This window comes from Cheilinus undulatus, linkage group 10, assembly GCF_018320785.1.
Source record: "Cheilinus undulatus linkage group 10, ASM1832078v1, whole genome shotgun sequence".
Lineage (NCBI taxonomy): Eukaryota > Metazoa > Chordata > Actinopteri > Labriformes > Labridae > Cheilinus > Cheilinus undulatus.
In genome coordinates this window covers 17,137,210-17,163,170 of record NC_054874.1, presented here as the reverse complement: position 1 = coordinate 17,163,170, position 25,961 = coordinate 17,137,210, and the positions used below count along the sequence as shown (strand labels likewise).

Here is a 25,961-nt window from a genome sequence, read left to right as displayed (position 1 = left end):
AGAAAAAAGGCAGAATTCTGAGATTAAAGTCAGAATTCTGACTTTATTCTTCAAATGAAAAAAAGTCTCAAATGTTTTTTTTCTCAGAATTCTGAGATTAAAGTCAGAATTCCGACTTTAATCTCAGAATTCTGACTTTAATCTCACAATTGAAAAAAAAAAAATTTGTCTCAAAAATTTTTTTTTTCAGTGGCCCTAATACTCTTCTGTACATGTGAGTGTGTGTGTGTGTGGGAGGGGATTTTCAGGAACTGTTAGTAATGAATGCATGAATTTGGTTTGATATTTCCAAGAGAGAACATTTATTCTGCTTTTGGATGGCAATGAAGGACCAAAAGCCTTAACTATATGTCCTCAGTATAACCTAATATATCTTCTATGCTTCCGGCCTCAGTTCTTTTTTTAATCGCAAAGGCTATAAAAAATAAAGTTTATTGTCAAATCAAGGCTTTTTAATTCTACACAAATCCTATAGAGTTCTTTTGGTTGCTTTTTTTAAGGAAAGTGGCAAACACATCAGTGCAAAACACGTGAAGGCCATTTGGCTTTCACGTGGATTCTTTTGCAAACTGCAAACAGGCTATATTTATTTTTCCACAGCGTTAACTTAATATGATATATATATATATTTTTTTTATAAATTGCAAATAATGTCTAAAAGTCTGTGTCCACTTTGTCATGATGGGGTACTGAGTTTATCTTTATGAGAATATTTTTTTAAAATTTTTTTTCGACTGTAGCATCAGGTTGCAACATGAGAAAAAAAAGGTGGTCTGGATACTTTCTGAATGCACTGTACTACTTAAATATATTATAGTGTAGGTCTAATTGGCGTCCAGTAGATGGCGACAATGTGCCGCTCATGTAAGTGAGTTGTTGGTAACAGTAGAAGAAGAAGACGTATTTCCGTGTCCGTTTAAAACCACGGCAAAAGCGTTGACAGCTGGGTTTCAGGCGGTACGAGATACCGGTGAAGTTGTTTTAAAAACGCCATGGAGGACAAGGCTCAGATACAAGAAGCGATTAAAATCCAAGGGGAAGTCGTCCGGAAGTTAAAGTCAGAGAAAGCGAGCAAAGAGCAGGTCAGTACAAGGTTTAACAGTGATCACTGAATCTGATTAAAGCTAGCTCTATACATGCGGTGAGCTGCATGTCTGTTTGGCTGTTAAATAAGCAAGTATGTAGCCAGGGACGATACAAACAAGCCTTCATTCATTCCACATGTCTTAAAGGAAATCCCTGTAAACCCACTGAAGTTCAGTAGGTCTGTTGCGGTCTGTCTTGTTTGCTCTTGTTTTACTGAACAGCCACTCCGACGCATTTTTACACCAGAATTAAAGCTTGTTATCACAATACCTGCTTATGTTAAATGAAACCATTACGTTTAATTTCCTAGCCAGCCATACCCATATAGATGATGCGAACTTGGTTCATTCCTCAGGGCCAAAAGGAAACCCCTAAACCTAGTCGACTTTTTCAATTCAGTGCGGTCTAATAGAATGGATTTAATTTTTAAAGTTCAACATTTACGCAAATTATATATATGCCGAAATTTCCGACAGGGATCAAGATTAAACAGTATGCCTTTGTTTGTATATAGGGCCTGTATGTTTCGGTCGTTAACTGAATTCATGTTAAAATGCACTGGATTTGACGGATGTTCACCTCTATGGTAAAAACGAAACAAACCCCAACCACAATCTATTGTTTTCAGTGGTAAGTTGGCCAGTTATCACATCAGTTACTCGATGAGTCATTTCTTTCAGTTTAATGTTAGAAAAGAGAGGCGTGGTAAAAATAAGACGAACGTTTTTCATTCGTAGGACTAAAAGGAAAACCCTCATACCAAACCGTGTTGGACTTTCCATCAATTTAAAGTGAACCATATAGTAGCTGAAGGTTTCAACGTCCTCCTGTTATACATTAGCTTGATTTTCTTCGATTTAGCAAGAACTTCATCCTTTTGTTATTAAAACATTACATGTAAAACAAGTTTGATAAAATTGCCCCTGCTTTAGGTGATATTGGCCACGTCTTGAATGCTCGAGGAAGTTACTTGGAATAGCTACCTAGCTCCATTAGCTAAGTGCGACTCTGTGCGCAGCTAGCTAACAGGAGCTAATTACTCAGCATCCCCCCCCCACTAATGAGAGCTAAATAGTCTAATGCCATCACCTTAAAGGATCGGTTTAAAGGCCAGTTTTATTCGGAAAATGCCTTTAAGTCAAGGATGTCAGGAAACACTTAAACGGTCAGCATATCTGTACACAGCGTGTAGCTGTAGCTGATGCAATAACTTGCCATAGGCAGGCGCGTTCAGGCTCAGTAATAGCATGATTCTGATCAGTTTTTTTAGCTGCTGTTTTTCTTATGAGGTCTGTGGTGTGTTTATTTGGAATAACATGCAACTTCCAATGCCACTCATAAATATGAAATTAGTAGTCTCAGCAAAACAAAAATGTAGCATTCTATAATAATAATCAGCATCCAACAGCAATTAGACTTTATAATGCTACCGTAAACAGATGAGAGAGACTCCAGACAACTGAATTTCCCTGCAGGATAAATAAAGTTATGGTATTGTAAAAATAACTGTTATAATGTTTTGTTTGTTTGTGAAGTAAAGAAGCAAATCAATCTATTAATTAATCAGTCAGTTTTTTTTGACAAAACCAATAAAAATGTAATACAAACCATCATGATAAATCATAAACTTATCTTTAAAATGGGACTCCCCAGAAGCTACGTGGAGCTTGTAGATGAGGGCCCAGACATCATTAAACAATTCACTAATAAAAATAGAATTCGACCAGCTGGCGCAATATTAACTATATACTGTACTCTAAAATACCCTGAATTACTCTTAAGGTCCTAAATGTGACACAAATAAAGTACATGTAGACAATGGCACTTTCAAAATAACAATTTAAATTACTTTGCATATATTTTGTCTATGGGAAGCTATTAAGAAATGATCAGAGATCCCATATTTTAGTCACAGCTGTTGTCTCAGGCTCTTTATGAGGACAGACAAAAATTTGGACATTTTTATTGTGCTTTCAAGCCTGTTCCAGATTTGTGGACTGCTGCAGGTCACGCTGAAAATTGCACATTTCATCTTATGTTTCTTACCGGTACTATAGTTGTCTGTTCCTTTTGTTATGTGCATGAGAAGGAGAGCAAATTGGACTAAGGTCACATAGTCTATCATTGAGTCTAGATACTAAATCATACATCTAAAAGCATTTTGAAAAATGTAACTATCAATAAGCTTCAGAAGTTTGAGGTCATAAAAAGAGGGTCAGAGGGAGCATTTAACTTAGTCCTTGACAAACAGAGGCACTATCAGATTTCAGTGGCTGAAAGTGTTGTGTTTCTGTATGACACTATATATAAAACAGACGATTAACTGAAGTTCTATATATACTGTAAATGGTATTTAAATTGCCAGTTGCATTGAGTACACTTGATATTTAGATATGATGAGAGGATCAGAGCAGGAACCTGTCTTTGTGCATGTGTGTGAGCTGCGTTTGGCTCGCTGCTTTGATTGACTTGCGACATCTCATGTTCTATCCTCCACGCTGTGATGATGATGATGATGATGATGATGCATCATGCCTCGCCCTCCCCTAGTGCTAGGGTTGCTTACCACTTTTCTCCTGTTCTTCCTGCCCAACCCTGGATGTCCCCGGCTTGCCTCGCCCTTCATCATCACCATCATCTACCTCAACCCTCCTTGACATCACTGCTGCTCTCCCGCCCACACTCCTGTCGTCCTTCTGTGGACCATTGTGATTGGCTGCTGATGGACAATGCTACGGGACATTACTTTACCCATGATGCACTCCTGAACTTTTTCTTGCCCGATTTTTGGACGGGTGTAAATTTTTCCAAATGTTTTTGTACCCGATGAACTGTGGGATGAACACTCTGGGCTTGTTTTGTGTTCGTACTTTTGCTCTGGTGGGTCGTCGGACTGCCCAATCCCTGCACTCTTTCCCTGGGATCACTGTGGCTCAGGTAGGCCCCTGGTGCTGTATGAAAGGGTGTTGAAGAAATAATTCCTGTTTTGTTTTATACTTTTCCTGCTGATGTTAATCACACAGCACATCATCTACAAGTAATGTGTGCATTGTTCTTGTTTTCATTGCAGATTGATGAAGAAGTTGCCAAACTGCTGGAGTTGAAGGCAAAGATAGGCGGAGATGAAGGCAAACAACAGTTTGTCCTCAAAACAGCAAAGGTGAGACTGAGGTGTTACTGTTTTCAAACACACAGTTACTCAACTCATGCTGACACTCAGCAGATATTTTATTATACATCCAGAACAATAAATTGTCCTATGAAGCCCCCCTGCACATTATAAAAGACTCTGACATTAACCATATGCAAGATTTAGAAAAACAAAATAATATATAATTTTGAAAAAGTGAAAAATTTCTGCATTGTTATTATCATCAAAAAACATAAATACATTATTTAAACCTGACATTTTTTGCCTATGTATTTTTTTGTTAAGTTGGCACAGCAGTCGGACCGAAACATAGTAAATGTATTTTTCCATCAGGGAACAAGGGACTACAACCCCAAACAGATGGCCATCAGAGAGAAAGTCTTCAACACCATCATCAACTGCTTCAAACGCCACGGAGCAGAGACCATCGACACGCCTGTTTTTGAACTTAAGGTATATTTGCACACAGACTTTAAATGTAGTTTAAGCTTTAAATCATGGCATGCAGAGGTTTGTTATCCTCCTGTTGTTTGTAGGAAACGCTGACAGGGAAGTATGGAGAAGATTCAAAGCTCATCTACGACCTCAAAGATCAAGGAGGAGAGCTGCTGTCCCTCAGATATGACCTCACCGTATCCTTCAATCAGCAGCACATAGACACTCGGCTCTGTAAAGCCCCCTTCAGACCAAATATTAACAACACAATGAGAGTTTCGTAGAATAACGCAGGAAACAGTTACAGCTGTGTGAGCTGAACTGTTGCAGCTTGAATCAGGTTGGCTCACTGTGTTCTCTCTGTTTGAGTTTGTCAAGTCACATACAGCTGGTTTTTGAACATAAAGGATGTCATGTGATTCAGAAGCCAATCAGCCTCAATCAACTCTTCCAAGCCTGTGAAACTGACTACATTATACATAGGCTACAGTTTATGTTTATCAACTGTCATGGCCAAGAAGTGCAGTGTTACCAACCTCTGTTCTTGGTGAAATACAGTCTTCATAGTGAGTGTTTGCTCTATTAATTAGAGGCAATGCCAGTTTATGCTCACTGTGAAACTGCTCTATGAATCTTTATGACAGACCAATTTTTTTTTCATCATAAAATTTCCATCCATAGTCTCCTTGCAACAGGTTCTTGGTTTACCTGTTGTGAGGAGTCTAACCCTGGCAAAGGATCAGTGGATGACAGGGCCACTACAGCGCCATTGACAAAGAAAAGTTAACCATTTAGTTAGAAAACCACTAATTTTTAATAAAACCAAACATCTGTTGTAGCAAACACAAACCTTTTAACTTGCTAGTTCACTCACATTAGAAGCAATAAAATCATGGAATCATGTTGAAATGAATGACAATTGAACCCCAGAAAAGCAAAATAATTTGCTATTTACATACTGTTCCCACCTGGATCATGGCACAGGCGGAGTATGTGGAATTTGGAGGTAGGTCAAAAAAACTTGACTTTGGGTTCAAGCATGTATAGGCACGGTGTTGACTGCCTAGTATGAGTGCGCTCTCACACAAAGCTGGTTATAAGCTTCACCCTTAGTTTTTTGAGTACGACCACATTAAAAGGTTGCTGCAGTATGTTGTCGTAAAACATTTAAATGGAGGAAACTTCCCATCCATGATTACTGGATCTGCTGTAGCCAAATTGGTCACGGTCTACTTAAGCTGTTAACTTACTCTTTGGGGTAATATGAAGATCTCATGAATTTAGTAAGCATAAATTGATTTAAACTACATATTGATTAGTTGGTTGAGGTGTACATCCACAAGGCTGTGGCCATTACTCTGTTTGCCTTGACCTGACCTTCTCCAGGTGCCCTTCGCTCGCTACCTGGCGATGAACAAGATAACCAACATCAAACGCTATCACATCGCCAAGGTGTACCGCCGCGACAACCCAGCCATGACCCGCGGGCGCTACAGAGAGTTCTACCAATGCGTGAGTCTCCATCAAACTCATTCTCTCCTGTGTGTTTTTCTGCCTGACTTGTCGCATCTTGTTTATTTTAACTTGTAAAAGTAATAATCGTGTGCGTTTCAGGATTTTGACATAGCAGGGCAGTATGACCCTATGATTCCAGATGCCGAGTGTCTGAAGATCGTCCATGAAATCCTGAGTGAGCTGGACCTTGGAGACTTCCGTATCAAGGTTTGACATGTTCATTCACATGTTTTCAGGTCTCATCATAATTTTGCTAGAGTTTGGAGTAAAAGAATTACCATACATTTAGAGTAAAACACAGTTGAACAACAATATTTCAAGCTACAAAGTTAGCTCAGTCTTATATACTGGTGCAACCAACATGCCAGGATAAAATGCTGAAATATGCACCAAGCAGACGCTACCATTACCTGATGAATTGGAAAAATGTATCCCCTTTGTTGTGTTTTGCAAGTGGCCACATCACTACTCAAAACATGCTGGGGCACAGCGATGCAGGCTGGCCACTTTTAAGATATTTTCTCCCTCAATAGGTAATAGTTGTGCATCTGAAGAAATAGTAGTAAACTGTTAGTAAATAAACCTTGTGGAGGGCTAATTTGATTGAAAAGACTGCTAAATTAAACACAATAAGTGACTGGAAGAGTGCAGAGAAACGCACTAGCAATAGATCTGAATTTCAAAAAAACAAAAGTTACCACAGGCTGGGAGCTCAACTATCGCTGTTAGCTAGCAGAATAATAAACTCCAAATGATGAAAATTGATGGTAGTAAAAGAGCAACACTGCGGCTTGGAAACCGCACATTTAGGACTTTGCTAAACTCAATGGAAATCATCACATAAAAAGACGGTTAAAAACTTTTCCCTCAGAATACTGATACAACTTTTTCCCCCCAGATTTTACAGTAAAGGCTTTGTTTGGACACTTGTCCCAAATAAGCTTATAAGTAAACAAATGAAAACTTGGCTACTATGGAAGATTTCTGTTTGAATGGTTCAGTCAGTGTCATACTGATTGATGGATATTTGTTGAATATCAAAGTGTCAACAGCCATAAAATCTTAAAGACTTTAATAAATATTTGTCATCTCTCTAACCACATTCTTTGTTTCCAGGTCAATGACAGACGCATCCTTGATGGGATGTTTGCTGTGTGTGGTGTTCCAGATGACAAGTTTCGGACGATCTGTTCAACAGTGGATAAACTGGACAAGGTACACACACATGCATTAACTCTTGTTTCCAGTTTTAGACAGAATTTTTAAGATCCTGATGCTCATGTAAAACATTTGCTCACTAAAAGACTGTTCTTCATAGATGGCACTGTGCTCTGTAAAATTAAATACTGTTATGAAAACAAGAGCCTGATTATTTTAAGAGGCCTTAAAAGATTACAAGATATGTTAAAAACTTGAATTAAAAAAAAAGAAATCATTGTGATCCTAGTAGAGGGCTGGATTCAGGAGAACTAAACAAAATGCAATAAAGCTAAACGTTATTGTTACAGAGATGCTAATGACTAACACAGATTGTTGTATTCAAATGAGTTGCTAAATCACTACAATGATAATGGGTGATGATGATGATAAAAAGATGATAGGTATATATTTGTTGGGTGAAGAAAATAAATGAATATTTCTTTGTAAAATATTTTGCCAATGAATTTCAGTTCACATGGATTTCAGCACCCCCATGTGGACAAAGCATGTTATAGAAGTCCAGTCTCAATCTCCGGTTGTCTATATTTGTCATCTCTCATAGTCTGTGCCTGGATTAAGTTGATCCAGTTCAATTCTTGATTTAAAATTAGGATTATGTTGGGACGGATTATCTTATCATGAACAGAAAAAAAGATGTAACTTTTTAAACAACCTGGCCCAGACATTTAGATTAAATTGGTGGTTTTGGTTTCTGCTGAAAGCATCCCTAATCAGCCCTTTTTCTCCCTGCTGAGCTCAGATGCCATGGGAGGAGGTGAGGAAGGAGATGGTGGATGAGAAGGGCCTGTCAGAGGAAGCTGCTGACCAGATCGGGGAATATGTCAGCATGCAGGGTGAGACTTTTCCCCCCTCACTAACACAATTTATCACATCAATAAAGGAACATGCCAAACCTTCATCCAGCAGCTGCAGCTTGTGAAATATTGGCCCTAAGTAAATCAGAACCTGCTGTTTGTGTGCTGGATGTGCAAACAGGAATGTGTTTTTTCTTTAGGGGGAAAGGACCTCGCAGAGCGCCTCCTTCAGGACCCAAAAATGTCTCAGAGTAAGCAGGCCTGTGCTGGCCTGACTGACATAAAGCTACTCTTCGGATACCTGGAGCTCTTCCAGGTCACAGACAAGGTGAGACACACTGTGGTCAACACTATTTTTATCAAGAGGGATGGGTATTGTTGAAGTTTACTGATACCAATACTACCCTAATAGGGATGCTTCTAGGCCAAAAATTTCTAAGTTGGTTTTACAGAAAGTTATATTCAAACTACATGACTAGTCTATGGTAAGACAACAATCACAAAGTTGAGCAAAATGTATTTGCACTCTCTGTGGGTTGATGAGGTAGTACAATTTTCCAAGTGTGGCAAATGTTAGCAGTGCTAGCATCACCAGCCTTCAGCTTTAATCACATGGCCGTGCTAAATATGGTCACACAGCCTACAGATATTTTATCTACATTTCCAATCAGAATACTGCCAAAATGAAAATGGGATAAAAAATTACATCAAATATGGCATATCTAATGTTGTCTACACTGCTTTTGGGACTGAGTTCCTGATACCCATCCCTAATATAGTTGAATAGCATTATTGTTTTTTCTTCTCATTTTCCTCTTTGTTGTTCCCATCTTTACCACATTTCTTTTCTACTCTAAACACTTTTTATCTTTCCCATCGTCCCCTCCAGGTGGTGTTTGACCTCAGTCTGGCCCGCGGTCTGGACTATTACACAGGAGTCATTTATGAGGCGATTCTGACTCAGGCAGGCGTGGTCCCGGTGTGCAATGAAGCCCAAAATGGTTCCCCTTCAGAGGAGAGTGTTAGCGTGGGCAGCGTGGCTGGCGGGGGGCGGTACGATGGCCTGGTGGGCATGTTCGACCCCAAAGGAAGGAAAGTGCCATGTGTGGGTGTGAGCATCGGCATTGAGAGGGTTTTCTCAATCATGGAGCAGAAGGCAGAGGTGACGTGTCGACTGTTCTAAGATAATAAGGATAAATTTGTGTAGATGTCTGGATTATAACTGTGCCATGTTGTTCAGGCCTCAGCAGAGAAGGTTCGTACCACGGAGGTTCAGGTTATGGTGGCATCTGCTCAGAAAAACCTGCTGGAAGAAAAACTCAAACTCATCACTGAGCTCTGGAACGCCGGCATCAAGGTGTGTTTGTGTCTGTGCAGATTGCATGCTGTCTGTGAGCTTTCCTTGGATTAAAAAGTTCCAATTTGGGGGAAGGGGTCTGGGATTTGTTTTAGATTCAGGTGGGATGTGTGACAAACATGGATGTTGTGTAAAACATCAAGAGGTAATCATAGAAACTGTAAATTACGTATAATATGCTCGCTTTATCTTTTGTTTATTTATCCCAATGTATATCCTTATTGCAATACTTAAAATATTACCACACATAGCAGTTTTTTTTCATGTTGTGCAGGCATAATGGTGGATGCATTGTGTGAAAACAGGGTGAAGTTAATTGCAATGAAAAATGATTTTACATTGCATATGCCTGTTTCAGTACAATGTACACAGAATAATCTACACATCATATATTAGGTAGTGTGAATCTGCTTTTACTTGGTGCTAAGCTGATACAAAAACTTAGATCTGTAACAGAGCCTCTGATTGGTCAGTACACTCACACAAGGCATCAGGAAGTGGCTTAATGTAGGGCTAATTGTTTTTAACATGTATTAATAATCACAAGAAGACAAAGTTGTGAATTTATTGTTGTTGTGCATGTCTTCAGGCAGAGGTGATGTACAAGAAAAACCCGAAACTGCTGAGTCAGCTGCAGCACTGCGAGGAGTCTGGGATCCCACTGGTGGCCATACTGGGAGAACAGGAGCTGAAAGATGGAGTGGTCAAACTCCGGGTGGTGGCTACCAGAGAGGAGGTACAAACACACACAGTCACTCTCCTGCTGTCAAATAGATACAGAAAGACACAGGAGTTTTAAATGCACAGTGTTTTAGTTCAACCTTTCTCATCAAAACAATAAGAAAAAGATGGTGCTGTGGCAACCTATGGGAGGGATTATCTTCTACTCCAACCCTTACCTCCTCAAGAACACAAACTGACAACTATAAGGTTCCTGTTCCAATAATGTCAATAATATCGTCACACTATCCATACTGAGGCCATCTTAGGTTAACTCTTAGCGTTAGCTATCGATGGCAATACAAACAGGAGCCATGGGTGGTATGAAAGTAGATAAAGTGTTAAGCCTGGCTTACTTTGGTTAGCATGGTTTATTTTAGAAGTAACTCTATTCCATCAGTGTGGCTAATTGGAGTCTCAGCTGAGTAACCATGGTTACTTAGTCTTCAGAACTAGCCTGCTCTGGAGTAGGTTAACTGTCCAGCTAAGTCTGGGGCTGAAACTGGTACGTCACATAAGGTTCTGCCGAGCGTATTTTTGCCCTTGTTTACATATTTAATTAATTCAGGCTTCAAATTTCAAAGCTTTTTAACACCACATAACACGGATCTTAAAAATAACAGGCAGTGCCCTTTTTGTCACAATAAAACTACGTGTTGCACAGGTTTACTTTAGTTTCAACGACTTAGTTAAAAAGAGCCTCCAAACTTTGCAACATCATGAGTCCTTGAAGAAGGAGCCAAGATTGTACATTTAACTCTTATTTTAAATCAACCTGAGGTTGTTAGAAATGTATGGCTTAAGAGTTGTCCACAAAATCTGTTATGGATGCATTAAAAATAGTATTAAATAATTTTTATTACATAGTGGTTGTAAGATATACATTTCGACAAAGTAACTTTATGAATGATATATTTAGTTATAGTTTAGTTAATTTGAAACATTGTTATTGTAGTGAAAACTGTGGGGAAAAAAGTAGTTCTCCTATAATAAAACGTTGCATTAGGCCTACTCGTGCTGCCATTTATAAATTATTCTAAAGATCAATGATCGCTGGTCAGTTTTTTATAGAATTTAATGTGTCGCTTATTTCTGCTTTGAAGGAATGACGCACAGAGACTGCAGACTCATGAAAATAATGCGATATTCCTACCTCCCTCCCAGCCAACGCACCATCCACCTCCACACACAGACTCATCCTCATTCATTTTTTGTTGAGCTACACTCAACAGCAGCTCAACTTAACAAGAATAACAAAGAATTTACGGTGCATTTTTGTGTTTTCATGTAGACGAGGATGTTTTAAAACCCTATGTGTACGGACAGAATTTTTTTGATTATGAATTCTCCAGTTTTAAAAATACCTGCCTATGTGTGGATGAGACCTTACAAAGATATTGTGTCATTATGAAACTGACTACATGAGTAATTTTTGTACTTGGAAGCAGTCTGAAAAGGATACGGTCTGAGGGCTAGTGAGCTGAACAGCTAGTGTGTTGAATCGAGGGATATGCTCGCTGTGTTAACTGCTATCTGCTGCAAACAGTTGGACATGTTCAGTTTACATGTCATCACTTTGTGGGGTTTTGGAGAAATTAGACAGCATTAGTTCAGCATTAGTACTGGCTTTCCTATAATTTTAGCTGCCAGGACAAGATACATCCTGTTACTACTAAATTTAAATACATTTTTTAGGTAACTTCAGTGCAAAAATTCTGCATCTTGTGCCCTTTAAAGTGTGAAGGTTTTATCCCTATCCCCTAAGTCAGGCCTATTCAATTAGCGGCCCCTGGGCCACATGTGGCCCAGCCTAAACTCTGTGTAGCCTAGCAACAGTCTACCTACAATGCACTGCGTTGTTTTGAAGCGTGGCTATCGATGCTGACAGAAGTGGCTCCAAAATACCAAGTATAAAACATTTCCTTTCCAACTGTAGCTACAACCGTGCAAATTTAGTTTTTATGCACTCAAAGATATGCCTGAGTAAGATGTGACCAAAATTGTTATTTACAGAATTTCATTTTATTCTTTCATTTTATTGATTTTATTTTTATTCAAGTGAAACAAACATTTCTACTACCTTAGGTTATGTTTAAATGCAGCTCTGTTGTTGTGTTGTTATGCACTTTTTGAAGCGCTTTTGTCATGTTGGCAAACTTAAAAGGGAAACTATGAATAAAAAGTGCATATTTTTCATCAAATTGATCTGTATAGTTTAGAATTTTGACATTACCAGCTACTTACTGGGCGCCGAACATGTCTGGCCCGGCTACATTTCTTGATTTTGAAATTTGGCCCAGATGAATTTGTAATTGAATAGCCCTGCCCTAGGTTGTAGGACTAAGCTAGGCTTTTGCTTGTCTGCTCTCTCCACAGGCTGATATTTCCAGAGCAGACCTTATAGCCGAAATCAGGAGGAGGACATCTGAGGCATAGTCCCCACCATGTTCAGCTACAATACCCAGCCACATCACCCCGTCGCTTCACACACTGCAGACTCCTAAACAGACCGGCCTATCATTCTTCAGTCAAGCATGTTGGACTTGGCACAACTCTGGAGACACACATCCATCCTGTTGTTCTTGTAGCAGCCACATAGAGCGCCATTACAAAGCGTTTGGTGCATTCAGGAGGGCTGTTACACGAGCAGTGAACTGACTGGAAGTGAGTTTAACAGGATTTGCTTCTAAAGGGGATGCTATTATAAAAATCTACAAGGAGAAAACAGTGACATTTAAGAAAAATAAAAAAATCCCCTTGCTTTCAGGACTTCTTAGAAACATATTTTATCCCAAAAATGATGTCTCTTGAGAGCTCTGTGACTGTCTCAGTGAAGGTTTTTGTTTTTGCCTTGTCCAAGACGCAACTTAAATAAAACATTAACAAAATATAAATGCCCAACCATGACCTCTTTTTTTAGATGAACCAATCCAAATTTCCTCCAAACAAAACCCCAGCAGTTTGATCTCAGATTGAAATTAAAACTCTTGTTTGGGGCTAAAAACTAATAAGCTTATGAAGTGATGCCTGGAAAAAGTATTGATTGGCATTAAGGCTGTCAGATTTATTTATACTTTGATACTTCTTTTTACACCACCTCTTTTATTATCATTATCATTAATATTGAAAATGACAGAAGCTTTAAAAAACTGCATTAAAGCAGTTTCATGACATGCAAGGAGATCGTTGTGGTCCAGCAGCATACAGTCTTTGGTCATGTACCAGCCACATGAAAAAAATATCACCAACCCACTCCAATTTCTCTGAAAATATCCTGCTGCGTTCTCTCATCAGCTCAGAGCTACTACTTGTGGAAACATTTCTTAGGGGGGGTGGCAGGAAAAAGTATTGGTGAAAATTGTCTGGTTGCATTAGGCTCATTGTGAGGTTTGTGAGAGGGCGAATGAGGTTACAGTTCCTCTTCTGGTGGCTTTTGATTTAAAACATGACTGAAAATCTATTTCTTTATAAAGCTTCTGTACTTTTTGATGCCATCAATCATGAAAATAACACATTGTTTCCGTTCAGAATACTTGTCCAAAAAGTATCACAAATTTTGACATTAATATAATTTGATTTTTACTAATATAACAGAGTTTAAGTATCTGCTATTCTGACAATGTTTTTCATAATGTTCATCTAAAGTTGTCCACATCTTCTTTTAATGTTTGAGAAATGTCAAAACAATCAAATAGTCATTTGTCAGGCATGTCAACAGTGAAGTTGCAAGGACCAAAAATCTGTCTTCACAGATCCACAATCACAAGGGCTTTGGATGAAATATATTCCATCCAAATTTCCAGTATTTTCTCATGAAATGTTTCCAATATTCTTTGAAGGAGTCCATAGCTGCTTCCTGTGTAAGAAATGGTTTGAACAAAGTATATTAAGTCAACAAGGAGATGAGTCTGTCCTTATCAGATTCATTATCACTATAATCTTAAGCTGCATTCCATCTGGAACCGTTTGTCTGTGCTGGATGAAGGACAATAAACTCTTTTCTGCAGTTAAGCTCTTAGATAATTTGTGTCACACATGCCTGTACGCTAAAGTGTCATAAATAAATGCATTCATCATTCAGTACCATACAGAAAAGCTTCTGCTGTGTGGAGTGTGTTACTCTCTGTGCATACAGTGCCTTTAAAAAGAATTCACCACCTTGGATGTTTTACCTTCTTATTGATTTTATAAATCAATCATGGTCGATATAACTTTCTTTTGATGCCAAAAAAAAGTACAAAAACCTCTTCAATATGGAAGGGAAAAACAGATTTCTGCAAAGTAATGTCAAACAAAAATATGTAATGTGAAATAAGCGATTATATTCACCCTCTTAAATGGAATGACCTAACTGACCAGAGGAGTCTCCCAATTAGTGACACTATCAGACTCTATACTTTACCACAAACACATCCTCTCCACTGTGAAGCACAGTATTGGCAGCATCATGCTGTGGGGATGCTTCTTGGATGCAGGCGGTGGAAGGCTTGTAAAGGTAGAGGGTAAAATAAGTGTAGCAAAATATAGGAAAATCCTGGAGGACAATCTTAGTCTGCAAGAGAACTACAGCATGGGAGATTTATTTTCCAGCTAGACAATGACCTGAAGCATACAGCCAAAGCTACACAGGAATAGTTGGAAGACAACTAGGTGACTGTTGTGAAGTGGCCCAGCTGACGCCCGGATCTCAGTCCAATAGAATTTGTGGTTGGACTTGAAAAGGGCTGGTCACGCCCGATCACTGTGCAACCTGACAGAGCTTGAGCAGTTTTGCAAAGAATGGAGTAAAATTGCTGTGTCTAGATGTGCATGCCTGATTTAGACCCATCCACACAGACTCAGGGCTGTGATTGCAGTCAAAGGTGTACGGTGGTATTTAACTGACTTCACATTATAGAAATATGTTTTCACTGACATTAAGGAGGCTTTTTGTATGTCATAAAAAATTATATCAACCATGATTGACTATAAAACAATAAAAGGGTAAAACATCTGAAGCCTACTTTTATAGGCACTGTAAATACTTCCTCCTAAAAGGGTGATTTTTGACCTTGATTCCTCATGTGCAATGTATAACTCAAGATGAGGTGGTAGGAAGTTGCTCCACTCTTTAGAGGAAGGAACAGAGGGTTAACAAGGAGGGACATGATAGTGATATGAACATTAGAGCCAGCAGGATAGTTCCCCTCCACTATGTGTTCACATGCTAATTCTCTGCGTTTCCACAATGCTGAATGCAATCTGAAATGACACACTAGGAAACCAACATTACCATATTGCAGATGCCATCTACAGAGGCAGAAGCAAATGCACAGCAATATATAAAGGGTTTTCATGCTTCAATGGTGGTTTTAAGCCAGGTAGTCTACTTAAGGGTTTTAAGTTTCTTGTTTTAATTATTTATTTTCAGTTAGGTTACTTAAGAGCTGGACAGAGCTGTTCTAAACTTGTAAAGCTTTGAAATGTGGAAAATTTCTTAATGTGCTCCCCCAGGGCGTGCTAGGATGGTCGCTAACAAAATTACCTTACATCTATAGCAATCACAATCTACAATCAGCCAATCATGAAAACTCTTACTATCTAAATGCGACCATATTCCTTCATTATGGACAAAAATAATAAACACATTTGACATTTTTGAGTCAAATCTTTTTAGTTAAAACAAGGAAAACATTAAACAGTAACACACAATAAAAAGCATGCATGAAACAAACCATACACAACCAAAACACAAACACATCTATGTCACTAATAAAAACGTGTTGAATTCAGCCGAATAACTACATTCAGATAATATTGAAAAAACAAACAGTAACAAACGGTGTGGTACAACATGCACAGGAGATCAACATCAGCACATCATTGAGCGACTTGCTTGTTGTAAATAGTCAGCAGAACCTGCTGGGCTGCAGCATGCTGAGCCTCCTCCATTGTGGCCAAGGCAGATGGTCCTGGCAAGATCATGACGAGGCCTCTGAAGGCAGTGGGGATCCCAGGGATGCTCACCTCATAGGTGAAGTAGAGGAATCCATCAGGCCCAGCGTGGCTGAGGTGTATCTCATAGTATGGCCGGCCCATGCCACTTGCCTCGCAGGCCCTACACAGGAGAACCATGGGGGATGCTGAGGGGACAGGAGGCACCAGATGCCCCTGGATGGGGGGGAAGTTGGGAGAGGGGCCGTGCTGGAGGGCGATGGGTTGTCCCACAGCTCTGCAGAAACCCGGGGGGATGGGCGGAGGGCGAGCCAGGCGAGGAGGCAGGACAGAGGGGCGAGGAGAGTTCATGATGTGGCGCGGCAGCTTCTGGGTTGATGAAAGGAGGCCCTTTGAAGCTTTCTTTGGCGGCAAAGGGTCCTCAGCGTTGGGCTTCACTGATGACTGCCATTTAATGGAGACGGTCAGCGAAAATTGTTTTTTGAATGCTGGAGACCAAATAGAGAGAGGAAAAACATTAAAGAAATTATCCTCACTACCTCAAAATGGCTGCAACTATCTGATGTATTTTTTTCATGTCCTAACAGCATGCAACCAATGGATGCTCTTTCTGCACTGCATCTGTTCAAATGTTTTTTTTTCCTGTTCTGAATATCAGTTTCCCTTTGTAAACAATGGGACATCTGCTGCTTCAATTCAAAGGTGAAGAAACACAAGTGCAATACTCTCAACTATTCTGTAAAATGTTTTGTTAGACCAGTTTAATAATTTTCTTACTTTTATTGTCCCTGCAATCCAGTGTGAATCCAGCCCTTAGCTAGGATCAGGATAACCCTGACTTTTTTAATCAAAGTTATCACATTCCTACTCTAAAATTAGGGTGCATGATATTAGATTTTTGCCAGTATCCTATATCATGCACATCTGATATTTCCAAACTCTTTAGCCAATATCGATCTATACACACCTTTTATCATTAGAAAGAGCACCAAATGTTTCCTGAAAAGAGAGGTGGAAGTAAACAGTCTTCTGCTCATAGGGGGCCCCTTTCAGTGTGTAGCACCCAAAATGTATGGTCATTATATTGGCTGTAAACATTGGCAGCAATTTTCATATCTGCGGATTAAAATATTTAACTTTATCTGCTGATACCAATATCTTACCTGGAACATTGTCCATCTAAAATTTAAAACCAAAACTTAAAATACAACCTAATTACATGACCTCATCTGATTATGTAAATCTTTTCTGCCTTTAAACAAACTTGATTTCCAGATTTGATCCAATAACATAATGAAAACTCTGTTACATTACTTGAACAACCAGGCTTTAAATGTTGTAGCTGCATCGGTCTATCCAATCTGCTTTATCTTCAGAAAATCAGGATAAATGTGAAACATTTGACAAATTGGGTCCTGGAACTTGCCTACCTTCTACCAGCACCTTCTTAGCCATCGATGCAGCATGGTGCGATGAAAAGGCGACAATAGCAGACACCCCTTCTATCCCAGGGCCAGCCTTCAGTGATACCTGCTCCACGCCGTCCGTCAGAACACGCAGCACCTGAGAGTTAACAGTGGTTACGTAGCATACATTTAGCTAGAATTATTACTTAAAAATCTAGCTTTTAAAATGAGCTGTCTCATGATTAAGATCATCTTACATTAGGGCAAATACAGTAATGATCAGCTAGCAGGGAAGGAAAGTAACTAACTACAACTAATTACATTAACTCAAGTTACTGTAATTAAATAGCTTTTTACTCGAGTTTATATGAGGGAAGTATTTTACTTCACTACATTTTAAAAAGCATTAAGTACTGGGTTAAAAAAAAAAAAACATTAAAAGCCAAAAGGAGAAGATCCTAGCGTTCAGCAAACAAGACAATGGCCTAAAGTTTGACTTTCACAGCACATGATGGTCAGTGGCGAGAGAATGATTCCACATTTCATCTGAAACAGCTTTTGCATTTGACTTTTAATTCCTCCTCAGGTATCAAAAGTAGCTACTGAGTACTTTAAGTAAATTTCAAATGACTTACTCTCACTTTTATTATTAATTACCCTTCATATATTTATTGCCTTATTAAAGAGTGCTCTCACATGCACTCCTTCAAAAAAAAAGTTTTAATTTCAACAGAGCACTTGTACCTGCAGCAGGTCCTCCTGCCTGGTGGAGGCTGGAAGCTCTCCCACACAGAGGTGTCTTTTTTCAGTGCTGCGGCGGACACTGAGGCGGGTGCCAGGTTCCAGCGTGTGGCCGTTCAGCAGGCGGATGGCGTCAGCGGCTACAGCTGGCGAGCCGTATTTGGCGTAAGCAAAGCCACGGTTTTGGCCACTGAAGTTCATCATGAGCCTGAACTCCCAGAGGGGCCCCACAGAGGAGAACAGAGGGATCAACAGATCCTCATAAGCATCCCGCGGTATCTGGCTGATGAAGACCTCACAGCGGGCTCCTGGGAAGGGGCCATCCCACACTATGAGGAGAGATGGGAGGGAGACGTTTGTCCAAATCGTTAGTGACATTAATCACATGATGATAGTTTGTCTGCTAACGCCTAAATTTAAGGGCAAAACAAAGACATTTTCCAGATAATGATGAGATCATTGAAGAACATGTTGTTTTCCTTCTCTGGTTTTCATTAATTGTACAAATAACAAAATCTATCTTTCTAAAAGTATTTTTAAGTGTTATTAAACAGAGCAAGGATTTTTAACACAGCTTTCAAAACATCCTAGTTTTATTTTGTATGCTTACATTATTTTACTTTGCAGACAGAAACAAAGACATTTCACGAAAAAACAAAAACAACCAGGGTCTAAAATATTAGCCCCTCCATGATGCTAATATTCAATAGTGTCTCCTTTTTTTTGGTTAGTCAACAGTCTTTTTTTGTAGTTTTCAACAAGTCTCAGACACATCTCCTGAGGAATCCCAGCTCATTCTTTGTGGCCAATCTATCAAGGTCCTCCAGATTTGATGGCCTTCCGGTGTGGACTTTGGTCTTCAGTTCACCACACAGATTTTCAATGGGATTCAAGTCAGAGCTTTGTGCAGGCCACTCAATAAAGTTCATGTTGGCCTTCCAGAGGTAGTTCTTCACCAGGAGCCACGCATGTTTTGGGCCACTGTCGTGTTGGTAACAAGACCCTGTTGTGCTGCTGACTGCTTGAGGTTTTCTTTTCTTCCTCCTTTCTTCATGATTCCTTCCACCTTTAACAGATACCCAGTTCCAGATGCACTGAAGCATCCCCACAGCATAATACTCCCACCACCATGTTTCACTGTAGGGACGGTGGTCTTTGGGTGATGCTCCTCTCCCTTCTTTCTCCAAACATCAGCAACGTCTGTATGACCAAAGAGCCCTAGTTTGGTCTCATCTAACCAAAGGACACGCTTCCAGTATTCATAATCTTTCTCCAGGTTGTCCTTAGCAGACTTCAGCGTGGCTTGGAGGTGTCTCTTCTGAAGAAGTTGTTCTTGGTCTGAAACCTTGCAGTCCATTCCTATACAGGGCTCTAGAGACTATCTTCTTTGAGACTACAACTCCCAACTTGGCTAGGTTATTCACTAGTGTCATGGCAGTTATTCTGGGGTCTTCAGACACATCTCCTACTAGTTTTCTTTTCAGAGTCTTTGAAGTTATTCTCTTCCTGCCTCTGCCAGGCTTGGTCTGTAATGTGTGACTGTCTGAATTTCTTGATGCTACTTCTCTCTCCAGTTCTTGACAACCTCAGCTTTAGCTTGATTTTACAAACTTTGAGCATTACAAAGTTAAAGCACATCATTGCACGACAGTGGTTTGTCCCAAGGCTCAATGAGGTCAATTCTAAAAAGGCTAATAATTTACACCCAGTTTTTTTTTTAAATAATTTTGTTTCTGTGTGCAAGGTAAAATAATATAAGCATCCAAAATAAACATCTTCATCGTCCTCAGTATCAGTTAAAATCCTGAATCTTCCTTCATTTTTGGTGTGTTACTGTAACTTCTTTTGATTGTAACTGCTTTGAAACAATCAGGAAATAAAATCTTCTCTCCCCTTATCAACACTCTGTTTTAGCAACAGAACTCGCTCCCATTTGATCGTCCATCGCTGTTGTCTAAACTGGTTTCTCTGACTCTGTCATAAGCTCAATAACACAGGCACAAAAACTAATGAATTGACAGGCTTTTCATTCATAGGCTTATATTGGGGAAATGGCTGATTTTAGTGATGAACATTAAACACGATAGATTTTATTATTTTTCTTAATAATGAAACATAACATTACAGAATGCGTGAAAATACCATGCAACGGCTATGAGATCAAAAAATGTGGTTCGAATGGGAGTCAATGGGACGTTTTCGTCCAAAAGTGACTTGACAGGGTAGTAAATTTTAAATCGGATGCTACACCAAAACTAATAATGCATCAAAGTCAATATTTTGGCTAATGTTGGACATACCCAGGACTGAAGTGGAAGTGGACATTTTTGTCCTTAATGGCTTTAAAGGGTCGTAAATTAAAGTGATGCTTGAGGGTTAATCAAACATTATAATATCTAAATCTAACATTTAATCACACAATTTTCACAAACTCTCTAGACCATGATACTATTGTTATCTTTGGTAAAGTTTAAAGTGTTAAAACTAAAGACTGTGTTTGATCTGAGCAGCCTCTCTCACCTTCAGGAGGTCCTCCATATTTCCTCTGGCCATTAACCTGAGTCAGCTTCGTGTTAGTCGTCTTCAGCCATGTTTCCAGCTTCTCCACCCGCTCCAGGTTCAGAACCTAAGGGAAAAAAAATAATTCCACACTACACATGAGGACAAAATTATTAGCCCTCCCCTATGAAAATTTCATTGATCTAAACATATTTCTCAAGTTCTGTTAAACATCTTAAAGAATTTTTAACTCAGCTTTTTCAAACATCCAAGTTTAATTTTGGATGCTGAAATTATTTTACTTTGCACAAAGAAATGACAATATTCCACAACAAAACAAAACTACTAGGGTCAAAATTATTAGCCCCCCTGGTGCTAATAGTCAGTAGTGTCTCCTTTTTGCTGGGTAACGTCCTGCAGTTGTTTGTTGTAGTTTTCAACAAGTCTCTGACATGTCTCCTCAGGAATCCCAGCCCATTCTTCTTTGGCAAATCTCTCAAGCTCCTCCAGATTTGATGGTCTTCTTGCATGGACCTTGGTCTTCAGTTCACCTCACAGGTTTTCAATGGGATTTAAGTCAGGGCTTTGTGCAGGCCTCTCAATAATGCTCACTTTGGTCATCATAAGGTAGTTCTTCACCAGGGGTGTGTAAACTGCGAAATAACCATTGGTTTTAACTTGATTTTACAAGCTTTGAGCATTGCAAAGTTAAGGTGTATCACTGACCAACAGTTGTTTTTGCTATGGCTCAACTAAAAGGTCAGTTCTAAAGGGGGCTAATAATTTTGATCCTAGTAGTTTTTGGTGTTTGGGAAATAATTTTGTTTCTCTGTGCAAAGTAAAATAATGGAGGCATCCAAAATAAAATTAGGATGTTTGGAAAAGCTGTGTTAAAGAATCTCCACCCTGTTTAACAGCACTTGGGAAATACTTGAGAAAAGAAAAAAATTCATAGGGGGGCTAATAATTTTGTCCTCATGCGTATATCAATTTCATGGGACAGAGGAGAGAGTTATGATCCTCAAAAACTGAAGGCACATTCCTTTACACAAGGCCATTTATATTGCACAAAATCATCTGCACTGTTTTTGTGCCTGTTTCTGCTTTTGGAATCTGGCTGCAGTCTCTGACAACTGATAACAAGAAACTGCCCAATACTAATTTAGTTGCATTTATTTCAAAACCTTTCACTAGAATTGTATCATGGTTGTCATGATTCAGGTATCACGAAAACCCTACTAAACTTAGCACATAAAGTAAGGAAATTAGTGTTTGGTAGATTAATTCTTTGTTGTAACAATGCTTCTTGGCAATAAATCTTATACTTTTATAAAGCCTCTTTACCTCCTTTTAAATGGTGCCACATTTGTAAGGAACAGGCATTTGTAGGATGAGCAGCAGAGCTGAGTATGTGGGTTGCGCCTATGACAAATTTACAAAATCTTCTCTGCAAATGCCAAACAGATCATTCTGCTCTTGACTCTTGTTTACAGAGTAGAGTATTATCTTTAGATGGAGGCAGTGTGAAGGTGTGAGGCAGCATCTCCCTCACTGGAAAAATGAGGCCTGTCATCATTGGAGGCTCTCTCAAAGCAGAGAGATATCTAGATGAGATTCTGCAACCAGTGGCAATCCCTTATCTCCACAGTCTGGGAATGAACTCTGTCCTTCAAGATGCCAACGCTCGCCCCCACAGAGCGGGGTTTATCAGAGACTGCCTCCAGGATTTGTGTTTCAAATAGGGCCAGACATGGCTATCGAGCAGGCCAGGTGGATCTGGCACCTAGAGTGCCTAGGAGGGGCTGGAGCCTATCCCAACTGTCATTGGGCAAGAGGCAGGGTACACCCTCAACAGGCAATTGATGGGCTGACACAGAGACAAACAACCAGACACTCTCACACTCACACCTGAGGTCAATTTAAAGTCACCAATTAGCCTAACGAGCATGTCTTTGGTGATGGCAGGATGCAGGAGAACTCTGAGAGAACCCACCCACGCATGGGAAGAGCACACAAACTTAGCACAGAAAGGCTCGGATCAGGAAGCTGACCGGGAAGAGAACCAGGAATCTTCTTCCTGCTGTGAGGTAGCCCCGTGCAGTCCAGCCCTGGAGCATCACAGCTCTTACAAATTTTAAGCCAATATCAATGTCTAAGCTTGAACTGAAGCTCAAACACTGACAGTAGAGGATGTTTTTTACTAGTCAGAGGAGGCTGAGGTGGGTGGGGCAGAGTGAGTTGATGTGAAGATTGGAAATGTTTGAAAGCAAAAGTGGGTTTAGCAGCAAATCAATAATATAAATGATCGAACACTTGACAAGTTCATTTAAATTAAAAGGTTAAAATCTGGTTTGTTTTTGTGTTGAAGGTTATTTGAGACATTAACCCTTTTTAGCTGAACTAGTCAGGTAAAATAAACAGTGGTGCTGGTAACAAGACTGACAACACAACAAACTGTCATTTACAGGAATAATAAAGACAAGTCTGAATACTCAAATTTGAACAGAAATTTGGGTTAGATGTCAAATGTATCAATGCACATTTTCATAATCCCTTCATTAAAGATTGAGAGCTTTTTGGTAGCTCCAGAAACGTTGCCAATGTTATTGTGCAATTTTGTTTGATTGCAATTTCCAATGATAGTAAACCCTCTCCCATCTGAAGAAGTAAATGTAGTCATATGTAAAGTTTTGGAACTTTTCCATATCATTAGGTGAAGATTTTAAAACTGTTCAAACACATAACTCTACATGCCCATAATAAACAGGCCTATTGTAACTTACAGTTTAAACCTCACCTGCAGTGAAGCAGATTCTAACACACCTGCATCCACTGTTAATCAGCTGAAGTCACACCAGGCTGTTCAGTCTTTTGTTGATAAAGTTTTACATTAATGTTCACCCACAACGCTTCCTCTGAGTTAAAGACTACTTTTTAAACATTAGTGTAAAACCAGTTAACACAGTTAGCCTTCATGGACCGAGTAATAAGGCAGTGGAGGGGAACAAAAACGCTACAGCGATGTCAGACAAGAGCAGATACCTTCCAGAGAGAGGACTCTTGCAACAGTGTAGCCAGCTAAACGTTTTTAAAACAGCTGTCCAAGCGCGCGATGCAAACTAACCGTACACATTAGCCAATCAAACTAATGATAGAAACGACACAAACTAAGACTACAGACACAAAGTAACGATAAAGTAGGAACCATGGGAAACAAAACCTACAAGTAGGTCTATTTTTCAATTAACGAGAACGGTCTCGTGCCGCCTCTCCAATAAAATCTTTTGCACCTAGTTTTTAACTCTTTTCAACTTCTTATATAGTTTATAAACAATGACACTTAAAGCGAAAACACGACAAAAAACACATTAATTAAACCTTACCTGCCCCTGCTTGTTCTCCATCTTTACCCTCGTTATCTTCGCGCGCACAATGACATCACTCTGATGCTAGCGGACACACCTGGGGCTCACCATTGGTCGACAGGTCACACTTGGCACAAGGACCACTTCACTGTCCGCTGGTGTTTGGAACTTCTGGACCAGCCCACATCATAGGACTCTTCAGGGCGATAGGGGAACGTATTCTAATCAATACTGAACTCATGGGCTGATTCTTGATGAAGTTTGTTCTGATGGGTCACCATGAGCTACTAACAGGCCCCTACCAATCATTTCGTAAAAACGCCTCTGCATTTTTGAGGGGCTATAACCATTTTTCTAACAAAACAAATAAAACACACACACACGCAGTATCTCCATAAAGCTCGTCAGCAGATTTGAGCATGAAGTGCTCTAAAATCTCCTGGTAGACTGCAGCGTTGACTCTGGACTTGATAAAGCACTGTGGACCAAGAGCAGCAGATGGCATGGCACCCCGAATCATCACTGACTGTGGAAACTGAAAACACTAGACTTCAAGCACTGAAGGGTTCTGTGCATCTCAGATCTTCCTCCAGAATCTGGGACCTTGATTTCCAAATGAGACACAAAATTAACTTCCATCTGTAAATAGGAGTTTGGACCACTGATCAGTGATCCAGTTCTTTTTTCTTCTGAGACCAAGTGAAACACTAATGACATCTTTAGTTCAGGACTGGCTCAACTTTAGAAATAAGACACTTGTAGTCCATTTCCTGGGCCCATCTCTGTGTGTGGTGGCTCTGTATTCCAGCCTTAGTTCATTCCTTGAGCTCCCCTAAGTGCTTGAGTCTGCCTTGTTTGACAACCAGGCTGAGCTAATCTCTGTTGCTTGTGCACGTCTTTTTACCACACGTTTTCCTTCCAGTCAACTTTCCATGGATCTGCTCTGAGGACAGCCTGCCCTTTCAGCAGTGACCCTCTGTGGCCAGCCCCCCCTCTGACGGGTGTTAATGGTTGTTTTCTGGGCACTTGGCAAATCAGCAATCTTCCCCCTTGATTGCTTTTGTGTGCACTAAACCAGTGAGAGGATGAAGGCTCGGGAAACCTGTGGAAATTGGAATTTTCCACACTTTTGGTAATACTTTGAGATAGTGGATTTTTGATTTCCATGAGCTGCTTCTTAAACCAAACCACCGACTACTGCCATAAACCTGCCAATAAAGGCATAAACACCCAATACTTAGTCCTTAAAAACAACATTTTAAAGTGTTGTCCAAGATGCAAAGATAAAAAGCAAAATAAGAGAATATATATTATACCAATGTTTTCCTTCTCGTTTTACAACAGTCGTAATACAAGTATATGACCACAAGGTGTCACTGTTGGACCAGGTCTGTTTCCTTGCACAGGACCTCTTAAGAGAAAAATACGTCAGACATGCTCAGAAAATTATGAACACGAAAGTGTAACATTTTAAAAACATGTTAAAAACATGAAATATCAAGATCTTTAACATCTGGAAGAAAAGCAATGTTTGCAAAAAATCTTCATAAGGAATAACATCAATCGAAAATGTAGACTCCATTTAGTAAACACTTTGAGATCAATATGTTGAATAAAAAAAATCCCATTATCAATATTTGATAATATTTGATTTTTTTTTATTAAAGAATGTTTATGAATTAAATGAAATCTGTTAACACTCATGACATTGTAAACATGCACTGTTGTCTATTGGTC

General features: G+C 39.6%; 2 protein-coding genes across 3 annotated transcripts; one reads left to right on the top strand and one right to left on the bottom strand.

Annotated features, from left to right (window-relative positions):
- Positions 1-918: 918 nt before the first annotated feature.
- On the top strand, positions 919-14,366 carry hars (histidyl-tRNA synthetase). 2 transcript variants are annotated; one of them, XM_041797581.1, is made up of 14 exons: positions 944-1,082; positions 3,637-4,023; positions 4,157-4,246; positions 4,571-4,690; positions 4,774-4,869; positions 6,059-6,184; positions 6,287-6,394; positions 7,304-7,402; positions 8,148-8,241; positions 8,403-8,530; positions 9,092-9,364; positions 9,443-9,559; positions 10,149-10,295; positions 12,656-14,366. In XM_041797581.1, the coding sequence occupies exons 2-14, from the start codon at positions 3,898-3,900 to the stop codon at positions 12,713-12,715; spliced, it is 1,584 nt and encodes a 527-aa protein (XP_041653515.1). In that variant the 5' UTR covers positions 944-1,082; positions 3,637-3,897; the 3' UTR covers positions 12,716-14,366. The 2 variants fall into 2 exon arrangements, with proteins under 2 accessions (XP_041653516.1, XP_041653515.1); XM_041797582.1 differs by lacking the exon at positions 3,637-4,023 and having other exon boundaries at positions 919-1,082.
- A 1,547-nt stretch (positions 14,367-15,913) lies between these two features.
- Positions 15,914-24,391, bottom strand: dnd1 (DND microRNA-mediated repression inhibitor 1). Its single transcript, XM_041796823.1, has 5 exons — positions 24,243-24,391; positions 20,881-20,986; positions 18,364-18,689; positions 17,644-17,776; positions 15,914-16,701 (listed from the first exon to the last, which is right to left on the bottom strand). Exons 1-5 carry the CDS (start codon positions 24,261-24,263, stop codon positions 16,139-16,141), a joined length of 1,149 nt encoding a protein of 382 aa, XP_041652757.1. The 5' UTR covers positions 24,264-24,391; the 3' UTR covers positions 15,914-16,138.
- Positions 24,392-25,961: the final 1,570 nt, after the last annotated feature.

What these genes read in the sequence shown, in the direction of transcription:
- hars (XM_041797581.1), top strand. Translation starts at nt 3,898, where the DNA reads ATGTTTTTGTACCCGATGAACTGTGGGATGAACACTCTGGGCTTGTTT. An exon ending in CCCTCAGATATGACCTCACC is followed by an intron (nt 4,870 to 6,058) that starts GTATCCTTCAAT and finishes GACCTTCTCCAG; the next exon opens with GTGCCCTTCGCTCGCTACCT. An exon ending in TCTTCCAGGTCACAGACAAG is followed by an intron (nt 8,531 to 9,091) that starts GTGAGACACACT and finishes CGTCCCCTCCAG; the next exon opens with GTGGTGTTTGACCTCAGTCT.
- dnd1 (XM_041796823.1), bottom strand. Translation starts at nt 24,263, where the DNA reads ATGGAGAACAAGCAGGGGCAG. An exon ending in GGCAGGAGGACCTGCTGCAG is followed by an intron (nt 17,777 to 18,363) that starts GTACAAGTGCTC and finishes GTTAACTCTCAG; the next exon opens with GTGCTGCGTGTTCTGACGGA. An exon ending in TAAGAAGGTGCTGGTAGAAG is followed by an intron (nt 16,702 to 17,643) that starts GTAGGCAAGTTC and finishes TTTGGTCTCCAG; the next exon opens with CATTCAAAAAACAATTTTCG.